At 27.4% G+C, this 15540-nt stretch overlaps 1 protein-coding gene across 1 annotated transcript; it reads right to left on the bottom strand.

Annotated features, from left to right (window-relative positions):
- Nucleotides 1-1450: 1450 nt before the first annotated feature.
- LOC136087240 (uncharacterized) lies at nt 1451-2414 on the bottom strand. Its single transcript, XM_065809707.1, has 2 exons — nt 2297-2414; nt 1451-2212 (listed from the first exon to the last, which is right to left on the bottom strand). Exons 1-2 carry the CDS (start codon nt 2349-2351, stop codon nt 1470-1472), a joined length of 798 nt encoding a protein of 265 aa, XP_065665779.1. The 5' UTR covers nt 2352-2414; the 3' UTR covers nt 1451-1469.
- Nucleotides 2415-15540: the final 13126 nt, after the last annotated feature.

The following is a 15540-nucleotide window of genomic DNA, read 5'->3' on the forward strand; positions in this document are numbered from 1 at the left end:
AACTTTCTACTCCTTTACTTCGATGAGTTTGTTTGTTTGCATACGTACATGAATTGCCTTCAATGTCTTCCAGTATTGGCTTTACAAAAGTGATCATTACTAAGTACATGATTTCCACGAGTACCAGAAACAGAAAAAAATTATTTTCTACTTTTTAGTCGATTGAATAGAAAGCCATTTTTTAAAAGTTTTTTTTATTTATTTTATTTTCTACTTTTTAGTCTTGATAAAATTGAATTATTACACTTATTGATTATGATTAATATTCAATAAAAATTTATTTTGAATTCTGTATATAATAATTAACAAAAATATTTGGAGCATAATTTTTTTTATTAATTTAAATGTTGGTTGGGTCTTCTTCTCGGTTGATATATTTGTTCTTTTTTGGACGCATTTTTATTTGTCTGAAATTAGCAAGTGGAATATTTGTAAAAATTTTAATTAAATTTATATTGATACTTAACACTTTTTGATGCCCTCTCGGTTTCAGATATTTTTTTCGGAGTTCCAGATCTAACCAACGGGGAGGTGGGGCATCGTAAATCTAAAAGACTTATTAAATCAAATGTAACAAATATAGCTATTGTTAGTCGGCAAAAGATTATTTGTAAAATTTCAGGGCTGCACGATCAAAAGAATTGATTCAAAAAGCGCTGTGAAGTTTTGGCCTCCACAAAAAAAAAATGCGGACTCGTCAGTGAGTGAATGGAAAGCCATAAAAATTCATATTTTTATAGCTTTCTATTCACTCACTATACACTACTAAGCTATAAAAATATGAATTTTTATATTGTTCCATAGTTTATTGCATAATTACTATGCTGATTCTACTATTATGACCTTATAAAGTTTACAGTCCCCTTAAATTGAGGGGGCTGTAAACTTTATAGGGTCAGAAAATCCGAACAACATGCAATTATTGAATCAAATTTGAAGTTTGTTGTTAAATATAAATTAAATTTTAGATTGAAAAAAAAATTAATGGTTTGATTCATAACCCTACTATTTTGAATTGGAGGAGGGCGGGGACGAGGGGGGAGGGGGAGGGGAGCTAACGTTTTGTTGTTTCCAGACTCGAATTACCGCAACTTTTTGCATAGCATCCTCATTCCTCATATATAAGAACATACTTGAATGTGGAGTTTTCTTCATGTTTTAAAGTTGCTTAGCTCAAACATTAAAAAAGGTTGTCTACGGCCTTGAAGTATATAAGTACATAAGTATATATATACGAGTTATTAGGCAGTTTTAAATATAATTACATCATACTTCAGTAAATTCTTTACTGTTATCAGTACAGCATCTTTTATTCTTATTAAAATTATGCATGTCATAATCCAAATTTAATTTGTTCGACAAAATATTGCGTACCGGCTCGGATGAAACAGAGGTTTTCTGCTCGTCTAAACTACGTATACACAGATGTAATTCATAAACGCATAAACGTTAAACAATATATTTACACTTTATTTACAATAAGACTTAAATGTCATAATAAAAATGGTAAACAGAATAACTACAATAAACGTATAAGAATTAGACATGTGAGTGAGTTCCAACTCTTTGTTTACATATACTTCTTGATATTTGAGGTTATCGTCAATGTTTTGTGAGACAGCTTCGTCTTGCGATTTACAAAAAATAGCATCAGTAGTGCTTAAAAACTCATCTTCAACTTCCAGGGAGTCGTTACATTTGCCAATATCAATTTTTTCTAAAGTGTCTCTTTTTTCTTTTTTCTTTTCATCTGGTTTATTAGTTTCTTCATTGTTAAATATTTGTAACGTTTCCTCTGTCTGCAAGCTGATAAATGAGTTTCTTTCATTTAAATAAATCAACTTGTCATCATCAAACTCTTCTAATTCACCTGAAAAACTCAGTTCTTTATCTGAATTAGAAGGTTTGCTTTCTATAAAATTACTATTTTCAAGAATCTCATCTGGAGTTTCTTCTTTGAATGTGTTGACTTGTTCTTCAACTTCGTTACTGCTTGATACAAAACAGCTAAATAATGACTGAAAAAACTTTAAAACATTTTTTTTAATTCCTTTTACCTTAGTACTTTTAATAGTCTTACAATCGTTAATACCGCTGTCAATCGAGTTTAGGATTTGGGATTTTTTTGAAATGTCTTTTTGTAAAAAAAATAATTTGACTCCTTTTTTTTTAATTTTAGGGCAACCTTCATTTTGAAATACTCTGTTGTCTTCTAAATTTAAAATCGTAAATTAAAATCAAAATATTTATGGTATTTTTTGCGGTTTTAAAAAATAGTAATAAAACTTAAATCTACCTTCAAAGAAAATTTCATGACTATTTACTTTCATTTCTTTTTCAAAAATAAACATTTTTTTGAAAAACTTTTTTGAATAAATATTTATCACCAAAGATTTATCACTGCTTCTAACTGAATTAATTAAACCAAATAAAAATATTTATAAAATTGTTGACGTCAAATTGTTTTACATTTCTGTTCTGTTTTGTAATATATATATATATATATATATATATATATATATATATATATATATATATATATATATATATATATATATATATATATATATATATATATATATATATATATATATATATATATATATAATGAATATATATATATGAAGTTGTATTAATTTGATCATTCATTTCTGATGAATTTTTGTTGATGAAACACAGTGTTAAATAGAAAAAATTTTTGTTAAGTGATTTCTACTAATATATATATATATATATATATATATATATATATATATATATATATATATATATATATATATATATATATATATATATATATATATATATATATATATATATATATATAATATCAAAATATAATATAACTTAAAATTAAATACATATATATATATATATATATATATTTAATTTTAAGTCATATTATATTTTGATATTATATTATATTTTAAGTTATATCTTTATCATATTAACTTACGTTCGAAGAAGTTAAAAGTAGTAAATTTTTAATAAATAATATAAAAAAAAGAACAAACGAAAAATGCATCATTACTTTATTATTAATTAATAAATTTAAACTAAAAATGAAGTTAAAAACAATGAATTACATTTTTTTGGAGGCATAAAAACTATAGTTTTAAAATTGTTGTATTATGTTTTGCTTTATGGGTATATTTGTTTATCTTTAATTAAAAAATAAAGATTATTAAATATATATATATTATACTAAATGCTATTCCCTTGATTAAGACACAAAACGCAAACGGCATGTAAATATATATATATATGTATATATATATACATGTATATATATATATATATATATATATATATATATATATATATATATATATATATATATATATATATATATATATATATATATATATACATGTATATATATACATGTATATATATATATATATATATATATATATATATATATATATATATATATATATATATTGTTTTATAAAAATGGATACTTTTGAAACAGCTAAAACTTAATGAGTTTGACATTTTTATTGCCTCTTTTAAAACTGATAATACCACTGTTCCGTTTAAAAACGGTTTTGCTATCTATACATTTTTTTCAGAGAGTAAAAAATTATTTAACACTGCAAAAAAACTGCATAAAATCGTGATATTAAAAAATACTTAATGCACAGTTCAAGGCAGGGACGTGGTAGCACCTGAAAAGCAGGTACGAATTTCCAGAAGTGGGGCTTAGTGAAATACTTTAAACGAGAGATAAATAAGCGATCAACTAAAACTATATTTTCACTAAAAAACGTTTTTTATGGATACGAAATATTACGTAACTCATTTGTATCAGTATAATTTTTTATTATGTCTGAATGCGTCAATTTCGACATTTTCTCATGTTCTACTGGCAAGAGAACACGATTTCTAACATACTCTGATGTCAACCGATTTGCTATTCGGGTTTCAGTTTGCTGAAAAATCTTTCACACTCTGCTGAATTTATTGGAATCGTAATGAATATCTTGTATTAAACTGCAACAGAAGAGAATACAGAAGTAACATAGTCTTTAGCAAATTGTAAATGGTGAGGATAGAATTTTCAGCAGTCTTCCTGTAGATCTCCACGAAATCAACCATCTCAGTAGTGAACTCATTTAAACTGATATCAATATTGAATTTTTCAAGCACTGGTTGAATTTTTTCTTGAGAATTAGAATTATGAATATTATGACTAACATCTTCGCTCATTTTTTTCAATATTTTTTTGGCAGTCGTGTTATTTTAACCGTTGAAAAAAAAAGGAAATAAAGAAAGAAAATCTAAAAGCGAGTTAATTGTCAACTGTTAAAATAAAGAATTCAAAAATATCAACAAAAAAAATGAAGAGTAAAAAAAAAAATAAGTCATTTATAAACAAAGAAACACTTAAAAAGTAAATACTCAAAATTAACACTTATAAAAACTAACAAAAGAAAATTCAAACATCGATTTGTATTAAGTCGCTACCAACTTTTCTACACCTTTTTTTTCGCCGAAAATAACAAAAAATTATTATTGTTATTTTTTTTTTTTCATGTAGAATTTTTTGTGTTTTCATTTTCGTTTTGTAGTTTTTGCTTCCATTTTGTAGTTTTTGAGTTTTGCCTTTTCGTTTGCGTAAAGTTTGTAATTATTTGTGCTGTTGTTGATAATTTTTATTGTTGTTTGGTGTTTTTCTATTTTACTAATTTTTATATATCTTTTTTCTTTTCGCGACAAATAACAAAAGATTGTTTTTATTTTTAATTTTGTAGAAGTTTTTGTGTTTGCATTTTCATTTTGTAGTTTTTGTTTTTGGCTTTTCGTATGCGTAAAGTTTGATAATATTTGTGCTGTTTTGCTTATTTTTTTATTTTTGTTTGTTGTTGTTATTAATTGAGTTTTTTTTATATTTTTTGTCTTATTATTATTTAATTTAATATAGTTTTATTGTTATTATTGTTTTTAAATTAATTTACACATGCTTTTATTTTTTTATTTTTTTGGTTTGTTTATTTTATTTAGGTGTCACTCCAATGACTAGTTTTCAACTATATTTTTATAATTTTACAAAATTAGGTATAAATATAAACTATATTTATACCTAATTTTGTAAAATCTTAAAAAAATTGTAATTTTTCAACTTTTGCTTGAATAAATGGATTAAATAATAAAAAGATGTCTTTGAAGAGACATAAATTCACAATTGTTTCATATGACTTTAATCGGGATAAAAGACCATGTGCTTCACTTCAAATATTCATTTTAAATTCTATATCATTTGAAATTTGTTCAAAGCACTCGGTTACTGAAGGGTGTGTGTCAGCAGTTGGTCTGTAGCATTTTGTAAGGCTTGGCAACGAACACTGTGGGTAGCAGCCAGTTCAAGAGACTGATTCACATCCTCAAGAAGAGATTTGCACTTCTCAAATATTTTATTTCGTTTCCTTGAGTTTCTGTATAGAAAAGTCTTTAACTTCTCGGCGTTACCAGGTTTTCTATTCCAAAAAGGTTAACAAAAACAACAGAAGATTTTGCACAAGCTTTTTTATCCAGATTTGTTCCATGAGATCCACAATAAATATCAATCGCCATGGGAGAACACTGCTTCAAATGTATTGCAACTCCTTTGTTTTTTCCTTGCATATTGCTCGCACCATCAAAAGACATATCCACACACTTTTAAACATTTGCGTAATTTGATTTGAGTTATATAGTATGAATTAGCTTGTTTTGTGTATAATTAGAAAGAAACGTAATTCTAGCATCCCCTCCAGCATATTGCTTTGGAGTACTGCGAATATTTGAAAGTTTTTCGTTCAGCGCCTCATCATACTGACTGAATAAGTTTAACAACTTTAGAAATTTATCCGCACCACATTGAAAGACTTCACTTTTCTCGTTGTTGGTATTGATGTAGTTTCTCCGTTTCTTTACGTTATTTGTTCAGATGTCTCATGGTTTCAATATTTATTATTTTATAAATTGTGGAGTCTGATAATGCAAGAATCATTGCTTCAGCAGCATTTCAATTATTTTTTTGGGTGCAATGCTTTTTTATGATGTGACCTAAGTTTGACCAATTATCAAACCCATCACGTAAAGAGTTTGTGTCCTATCTTGATCCAAAGCATAAACAAACAATGCAAAACATTTTGTCTAGTGATAGAGAGTAGGTTAGCCATGACCTTTTCATCAGTTAAAGTTATTGACATTGAAGTTGTGCAAACTTTAATGTCTTTAACTTTAACTGATTCAGTGTAATACTTAGATAACCTTGAATGTTTTGTTGGCTTATTATTATTATTTGGCTTATTATTATTATTTATTATTATTATTATTTGGCCCTAATACAATAAACTGCTTTTTATTAATCATCTTTGTATTTTTCAGCTCTAGAAATTTAGCTGGATCATTTTCATTGACAATTAAAACGTTGTCTGGTTATTTCTGAATAATCTTTTTTACTCGAGTTGCAGTTTCAGGCACTTCATAATTACCTATTTATATAGTCACTCTCTAAGTTTCAATAATGTTTCGGTTTCTGAATGTTTTTGAATAATGTAGTTCTGCTCCTTTATCTACTGCTTTTATGACATATTGTCTGTTTCTTGTACAGATGATTGGTCACTAATCTCTGTTATTGGCTCTGTTTCAATAACATGGTTACTTGTGATATTCACAATAGGTGTTGATGTTAATTCAACATTTTCTGTTGCTGTAAAGGATGTCCCAGCTTTTCTTTGTATTTGTGGCACTTGCACTGAAGCAAGACCTGCCGTTAATTTTAATTGTTTTGGACCATTACCAGCTGCTTTAATTCTTGTTGTCGTTTTTGAGCTTATTTTTCAGCACCAGATTTGTATTTCCATGTTGCCTCTTTTTTTTTCACCTTCATTTCACCTAAAACATAAAAAAATATGAAATTAAAGTTATGTCCAATGATAGAAACCTTGATAGTTATAACTAGCATCGGTCCATTATAAATAGAAGTTCTATTTATAAATTGGAGCGTATTGAGTAGTAGTGAATGGAAAGTAACAACAAAAATTCATTAAACAACTTTGTTTATCAAACATTTATTAACCATATTTATTAATGCAAAACAAATAAATTCATGCATTTTATATATTTACTGTTTTGAACTTTTCAATAACAATTTTCTTTTTTTTCTGTTGATGTGATGGCTAATTTCGTCACTACAATGCTTGTTTTCGGTATTCTTTTTGTTTAGCAATACGTCTGCCTCTACCGTCTTCTGTTTCAGCCGCTTTTGTCTTAACATATCATTCTCTTCGTTTTTTAGCCGAGATGCTCGTTGTTCAGCAGATTCATTTGCTCTAGCTTGAAATTTCCGTTCTCTTTCTCGAGCTAGACAAGCTAATCGACCAACTTCAGTTTCTAGCTTTCTTTTTTATATTTAGCTTTCTTTTTTATTTCTAGGTTGATGAGAAATTTTTTTTTTTACTTATTTACTTTAAAAACTTTGATTATTATTTATAATTACTATTTATAAATATTAAAGCTTTACTTACTTTTTTAAGTTATAAAATCTATCAATTTCATGTCAACAACATTTTGTGTTATTATTGCTCAACAGCGATTTTATTTATTTACGCAAAACAAAGTTTGTTATTTCTTGTTTGTTTTAATTACACTGCCCAACAGTGATTTTGTATCGGAGCCATGGCTTACTATATAACAGGGCTTGCCAACACGCGGCTTGCGTAAAAAACTGGAGGCAAGATTAAAAATATTACTTCGCAGTAATTTACATTTTCAGTCAGGTGATTTTCGCATCAATATAATATTTGTATGATATATCTACTAAAAGTAACTTATAAAAAGTGAAAAGATCAATTTATTACTCTTTTTTTTGTTTAATTTTGTTTATAACTAATATTGTAATATAACTAACAAATAACATTCATAACATTTCTAAATTAACTTAAATGCATCTAAAACTAATTATGTTTAAACAATTTAGTTAGTATATATAGATTTTTATTTAGCTATAATTTAATATTAGCATTAACCACAAAATTTATAATACCAATAAATTTTTGAGAAAAAAGAGATAAATTCTTTAGGGAATAAAAAGTAAAAAAAACGCTTTTTAGTTATTTTACTAAACACTATTTTACAGTTTTGTTAAAAACATTGTAAACATTTTACTTTGTGCTGAGTTTTATCAACTTCTGCTTTGGCTCCTTGTGGGAAGAGGGAATAGAGTCGACAATGATTATTAAATAAAATATTTGTCATTGTTAATCCATGATTTCTTTGCATACCTAATGAATAAAATTCTGATAGCATCATAAGGAGGTTACACAGTGATGGCCGACAAGTGTCATTATATACTTTATAAAAAAGAATGTAACAGTAAGTTGCCCAATGACAAACTTTGTCACCAGGAGTTGTTGAGCCTGTTCAATTTATGTCCTTTACAAAATTTCCATACGCTTCATAGAAATAAAAGGTGTCATCTGGATTTTCATCTTCACGAATAATGTACCCAGCAATATAAACTAATTTTAATATCAACAGTAAATGAATCACACAGAGCAGGTAAATTGTCAACAACGTTGCAAATACCCTCGCTTGGTAAAAATTTATATTTTTGGACACGAGTGGTCTGAACCTATATTGGCTAAGAACATCTGTACTTTTCTCAAACTTTATTAACAACTTTGTACGGTATATAGTTACTTTTTCAAAAACTTGTTGAACGGAAATAAAATAAGTTCCTCCTAAGCCTTGTCCTAATTTTCCAAAGAGTTTTTCTAAAAGTTTGTTGTAAAGTTGTCTAACAATACATACTGATGAGTTGTATCTAAAAGATATTTTGACAACTGAACCAAAACCATAACAGGTCTGAGCTAAACAATTAGCAGTGTCTCTTGTTAGTAATTTGAATCTTTTTCCTTTTTCTGTTTCTTTTTTATATTTATTTGTATTGCAAAATCACTTATTGCAGAAAGTTTGCTTAAATTGTCATCATTAGCAGAAGCAATAGCTCCATTAGAATCTTTTAAACAAATGTCTGCATATGGACTACGAACATTACAAATATTCCAAAATTCAATGATTTTAGAGATGAAAATAATTGTCCCTTCATTCGCATGCAGGTATGGATGACTTTTTAATCCTGACAACGTTTCATCGCAAAACACTTGCAGACAAGTGATAACTTTTTGTCTTTTAATTGGCTTTGGATAAACAGAAACTTCCGTTAATTTAGACATTTTAACAATGTTTTTTGTTTCAAGCTTGTACAAATTAATAATATCAACCCACCGTGCTATTTTTTTTTCTCCATCAATAAAAATTCAAGTTCTTGAGTTTTTTCTGTGATCCAGTTATTACGTATACTTTCTAATAAATAAACATAATCAAATAAAAGAAAAATATTGTCTTTAGTACACCATGCTTCTTTTTTTTCAAAAAAGTTATAAAACTTCTGATTGACTCTGTTACCATCACAGACAATAGCAACAACATTACCCCCATTATTTTTAGTTGCATCATAAATTAGGGTTGTCTGTTCGAAAAGAAACTCAGCATCAAGTTCTCTGACAGGTAACGTTTTGTAAAGAAATTTTGGTCCATTAAACAATGTTACAATCAAAAAGCTCAGTACTGTTTGCTAAAAGATGAGGTTCGTTAACTGATTAACCAAATACTATGCCACCATGATACTGCAACATTGGTTTAGCATAAACCTCATCAAGAAGTAAAATCCATGTTTTTTGTATCTCATCTCTAAGATTAGAGAAAATATGTCGGGTATAAGTGGTATCATCTAAAGCAGTGGTTCCTAACCGGTGCTCCGCGAGGTAGTTGCAAGTGCTCCGCGAAATTATGAAACTCAAAATTTAATATTCACTCACTTTATTACATTACACTGTAGTGATTACAGTTTAATTAAGAAAGTACAATAATTAGGTTTTATTACCTACCTACATTGAATGCAAAATTTTGAAAATAAAAATAAAAAGTGCAGTTTACAGGAAACCAAATAATAATAAGGTTAGTTTGTATTTTATTCTAATCAAGAGAAAATAAAAGTACATTTACATTCATTAAATTAATACATATTGAGTAAAAGAAAAAACTAATTAAACTTAAGAAAGAACGAAATAAAAATTCTAGAGATTGTTGATTATAATTACATTTTATTGGTTACCATAAAAAAAATTATAGTATATTAATTTTTTTTAACCTAAATCAACGAATAATTTTACAAACAACGAAGATTTTAAAAAACGTGTTTTTTTTTACTTTAAAATTTATTTTTTGAGCGAATGTTGTTTGCTTTGCAATCACCGACTTTAATAGTCGTTTTGACTATCAAAATCGGTGACTTCAAAGCGAAAAACATTCGCGCATTCGTTTAATGTTTTAAATTTAATGTGTATGATAAAAATCGTTATTAAATGGAATCTAAAAGGGTGTTTTAAAAACTAAAATATTTTTAAAAATTTTGAAAAAATAATAATATGAAATAAATAATGAAATTTTTATTTAAATTAATAATAAAATATTAGTTTAACATTTTAACAGCTGTTAAAACCACATACTATAGCAGAGTCTTTAATTATACCTGCATGTTGTGAAATTGTTAAAATTATGTTTGGCGATGAAAAAACAAAGGTAATAATAAAAATTCCTCGTTCAAATGATACAATAAAAAATTATTGTATCATTTGAACGATACAATAATTTTTTATTGAATTAAAAATATGTCGGATGATATCGAAAAAACAGTTACTGATAAGCATTCCGAACGGCATTTTGCTCTGCAAATTGACGAGTCCACTGACATAAGTGGAAAAGCTCATATACTAGGGTTCATTCGTTTCCTTCATGAAAACGAAATAGTGAATCAATTTCTATGCATTCTTGAGCTTACTGAACGTTCGACAGGACAAGATGTCTTTTATTCTATTTCTTCCAATTTTGAACAATCCAAAATACCATGGCAGTTGTGTGTGGGAATTTGTAAGGACGGTTCTCCAAGAAAACCAACCCCGTATTTATTTTGTAAACCTACTTTCTTATTTTTCAAATATAAAACTATCTTGCCTCCAGATTTTCACGCAAGCCGTGCGTTGGCAAGGCCTGTCATATAGTAAGCCATGATCGGAACCAAAATTAGTTATTTCTTATGTATTTCCACCTGCTGAATTCGAAAATGTCATATTAACTCTAGTTTAAGGAATAAAAACAAAAATTTCCTCTCAAGGAAAGGGTTGAATTAAGTGATCGCGAAATGAAAAATCCGGAAAAATATCTGGTCTTCAAAATTTTAGTTTTTGCAAAACCGTGTACTTTGTTTTCAAGGGGAGAATCAACTTAAACTTGTTAGCGAAAAAGTTATAAAATATAAAATACGACTACAAAAGTAATGACACTTTAGTAAATAACTGCATTATAAAAGTAATAACACTATAATAGTGTAATTACTTTTATAACGCACTTATAACTTTTAAAATTCACTCTTACTTCAAAAAACATAAGTAATCCCAAATTTTAATTGAAGTAGAAAACCATCTAGAAAAATAGAGTGGATATTCAAATAATATTTAAAACGTATAAAAGAACTTTATAAAAACGTACTTTATAAAAATTTAGTCATTACAAAAAATGCTACTAATGGTCCGTAAAAACGCGGGTTAATTTTAAAATCTACCACAAAAAACTTTTTTTGGTCGATTTTTAAATTAAATTTAAAAATCGCGCAAATTTAAAATTTGCGCGCGTTTTGACTCTGAATAACGTTTTTCATAATCATTATGATATTGCTTAATGCTTAATATGCATTATGCTTAATGCTTAATGCTTAATGCATTATGATATTGCTTAATTGCTTAATATTGATAATGCTTAAATTTTTTATAAAGTATATTTTTATAAAGTTGTTTAAGTGTATTTGTAGATGTTCATAAAGTTTTTAATAATATTCGATTATCCACTTCATTTTTTTTAGAAGTTTTTTTACTTTGATTAAAGTTTGGAATTACTAATGTTGTTTGAACAATGAATGAACTTTAAAAGTTAAGTGCTTTATAAAAATAATAATACTATTTTAGTTTTATTACTTATATAATGCAGTTAGTGAATAGAGTGTTATTACATTTGTAATCGTAAGTTTATTGTTTTGTTTTGGTTTTTTATAACTTTTCCGCTAACAAACTTAAAATAATTTGCTAATTCATTTACAAGTGTAAAATTTTACAAATCAGCATGCCAAGAAAGTGGGTAAATTTAGTGTAAAATTTTTGTTACATTTGTGGTAAAACAACATTTTCCTCGCAGAAAAGAACTATGAACCCTCTTGTGCAGACAGCTTACCAGCATTACTTCGATATGAAGGTATTGAACCAGGGTAAGCCATGGGCTCCACATATGCTGTAGCTTTTGTTCTGTTACACTAAGAGAATGGTTGAAAAATAAAAAAAGATCTTTGGCTTTTGCTGTTCCTATGGTAAGGAGAGAGCCTAAAAACAACACAGATGACAGCTATTTCTGCTTGACCTCTCAATTTCTGCATTTTCTGCTTAATGGGTGGCATTAAGGCACGTTTGTCAATGAAAAAAATTGGTACAGTTAAATATCTGAATCTTCCATCTACCATTTGACCTATTCCACATTCAGACAGTTTACCAGTTTCTACTCCACCACAAAGTTGTGAGTTAGAAGCAGAAAATAAAGTAGAAATAGAAGAAAACTAGCCTTCCACATCAAATGATCCTGATTTTGTGTTAACAGATGTTGTGCCATACAGATTGAGTCAAGCAGAACTAAGTGATATTGTTCAAAATCTGGACTTGTCACAGGAAAAGACAAAAATTCTAGGGTCAAGACTAAAGCAGTGGAATCTTCTCCAACTTGATGTCAAGGTTTCACATTGCCTTAATTTGAACTATGATCCAATTAAATGGAGATTATGCATAGACTCATCCAAGCTAAGGTTGAAAGCTGTATTACTGCACAATGGAAATCGTCTTCCTTCTGTTCATATTGGCCATGCATTTTACATGAAAGAGACTTATATAAACATGAAAGTTCTCCCCAATTAATTAATTACAATGAACACAAATGGAAAATTTGTGGTGATCTAAAAGTCATTGCTATACTTTTAATAATGCAATTAGGGTATACTAAATACTGCTGCTTTTTATGTATGTGGGACAGTAGAGACAGAAGTTCACATTATATAAAAGAAGACTGGCCTGCAATAAATCTCAACGCAGAAGAAAAAAATGTTATCGCTGAGTCACTTGTTGATCCAAAAGATGTTCTACTTCAACCATTACATATTAAGTTGGGTATAATAAAAAATTTTGTCTAAGGTATGAACAAAAAAGAACAGGCTTTTAGGTATTTGGGTCTGTTTTTTGTTTTTTTTGCCGTTAAATAATACATACAGTTTCAAAGCACATAAATAAAAATAAATATTGGCAGGGCAAGAAGAAGACTAATTTAGCCTTATCACCGAGCCTTATACTCACGTATTTAAAAAAACGGAATATTTAAATATCTATAGTTAACAAACTATTTATATAAAAAAAAAAAAAAAAGTAAAAAAGTAAAATAGATAACAATTCCTTACCATTTAAAGAAAAACTTAAAGAATAAAACTTTAAGGAAAGAGTAAGATCATTTTTTCAGAATAAGAAAAAATAAATAAGATATTATCCTTTATTTAAAAATTAAAAATTTAAAGTAAGATTTAAAAATAAAAAGTAAATAAATTAATATACACCATAGAAATAACAAAAATAAATTAGTCAACTTCATAGAAATAACGTAAATAAATTAGCAAACGTCATAGAGGTAATACCATAATTAAGATAATAATAAAAAAAAAATGTTGATACACTCAGTGACACAATTTTGTATTAATTATTTTATGTATTTGAGTTTTAATTAAAAAAAACATTTAAAATCGGATATATTAAAATTCATAAGTAAGAATGCTTGTTTTGATTCATTTTTAAACTGCTCTATACTAGTTTTATGTGTATTTACAATTTTGGGAAACATTTTCCACAAGTAGCCCAGTGGGCACAGGACCTTTTGAACGTTCAAAAGACGTCCAAAACGTTCAATAGACGTTTAAAAGACGTCTTTTTTACGTCCTGTGCCCACCGGGAGGGTCCACGATAAAGAACTGAATATGAAGTTAGTTTTGAATTATATTTTGGGACAACAAAGTTGTTACTTGAAAATTTTGTTGGATATTTATGAACTATTTTGTCAAAATAGGATTGAAATATTTTAGGAGATAATCCTAAATTTGTTTTATACATGAACATTAAAACTTGGTGTAAGTTGATTTTATATATATTTAATGCTCCAAGTATATGCAGAAGAGGATCACAAGGTAGTGTTCTATTAGCTCCAAAAATTATTCTGCACGCGTGTTTTTGTTTACAGTACAATTTTTTTAATTTTGTATGGTTTGTACTTGCCCATGCAATATTGCAGTAAGTTAAATAACAATGAATAAAAGAGAAATATAAACTTTTCAAAGAACTACTGCTTAAAAATGGTTTAGCCCTATATATCATTGCTAAATTTTTTGATATTTTATTTTCAATACTTTTTATATGTAAACTCCAACGTAAATGTTCGTCTAAGATTACGCCTAGAAAGTTTACTGAGTTTTCTCTTTTAATGTTAGTGTTATTGATTATTAGATTAGGCAATTTGATGGGAATATTTTTTGATTTATTAACTTTGTGGAACACAATAAATTTGGTTTTATCCACATTTAGAGAAAGTTTATTACTTTTGAACCACTCATTAACTTTTAATAATTGTTCGTTTGTTGTTTCAAATAGTGTATTAATATCACTGTGGGAGTAAAAAAGATTGGAGTCATCTGCAAAAAGAATACAATTTAATGGGTCTGTTGCTAAATTTAAATCATTAATATACACTAGGAACAACAGTGGTCCTAAAATAGAGCCCTGGGGAACCCCACAAGTTACGGCAGTCGGAAATGTTTGTTTTTGTTCATAAACTATAAATTGTTTTCTATCGGTCAAATAACTTTTGAACCAATGCAAATTGTTATTTTTTACACCATAGTGTTCAAGTTTTTTTATTAGTATATTATGATTAACGGTATCGAAAGCTTTTGACAGATCAATGAAAACTCCTAAGGTAAAGTAGTTACTACTGAATGCACTTGATATTTGATTTACTAGTTCAATCACTGCATGCTCTGTTGAATTTTTTTTTGTGAAACTAAATTGTTTTGAATACAGCATGTCGTTTTCTGATAAGTGATTAAAAAGTCTATTGTACATTATTCTCTCAAGTAATTTTGAAAAACAAGGTAAAATAGATATTGGCCTATAATTGGAAATATTTGAGTCATCTCCGGACTTAAATACCGGCGTGATTCGTACAATTTTTAGCTTTTCAGGGACGATACCTGTTTTAAGTGAAAGGTTAAATATGTGAAATAACGAGGGTTCTATTATATTATATACTGATTTTACAACATTAACGTTAATTTTATCAAATCCAGCACTTTTGTTAGTT

Source organism: Hydra vulgaris, chromosome 11, assembly GCF_038396675.1.
Source record: "Hydra vulgaris chromosome 11, alternate assembly HydraT2T_AEP".
Lineage (NCBI taxonomy): Eukaryota > Metazoa > Cnidaria > Hydrozoa > Anthoathecata > Hydridae > Hydra > Hydra vulgaris.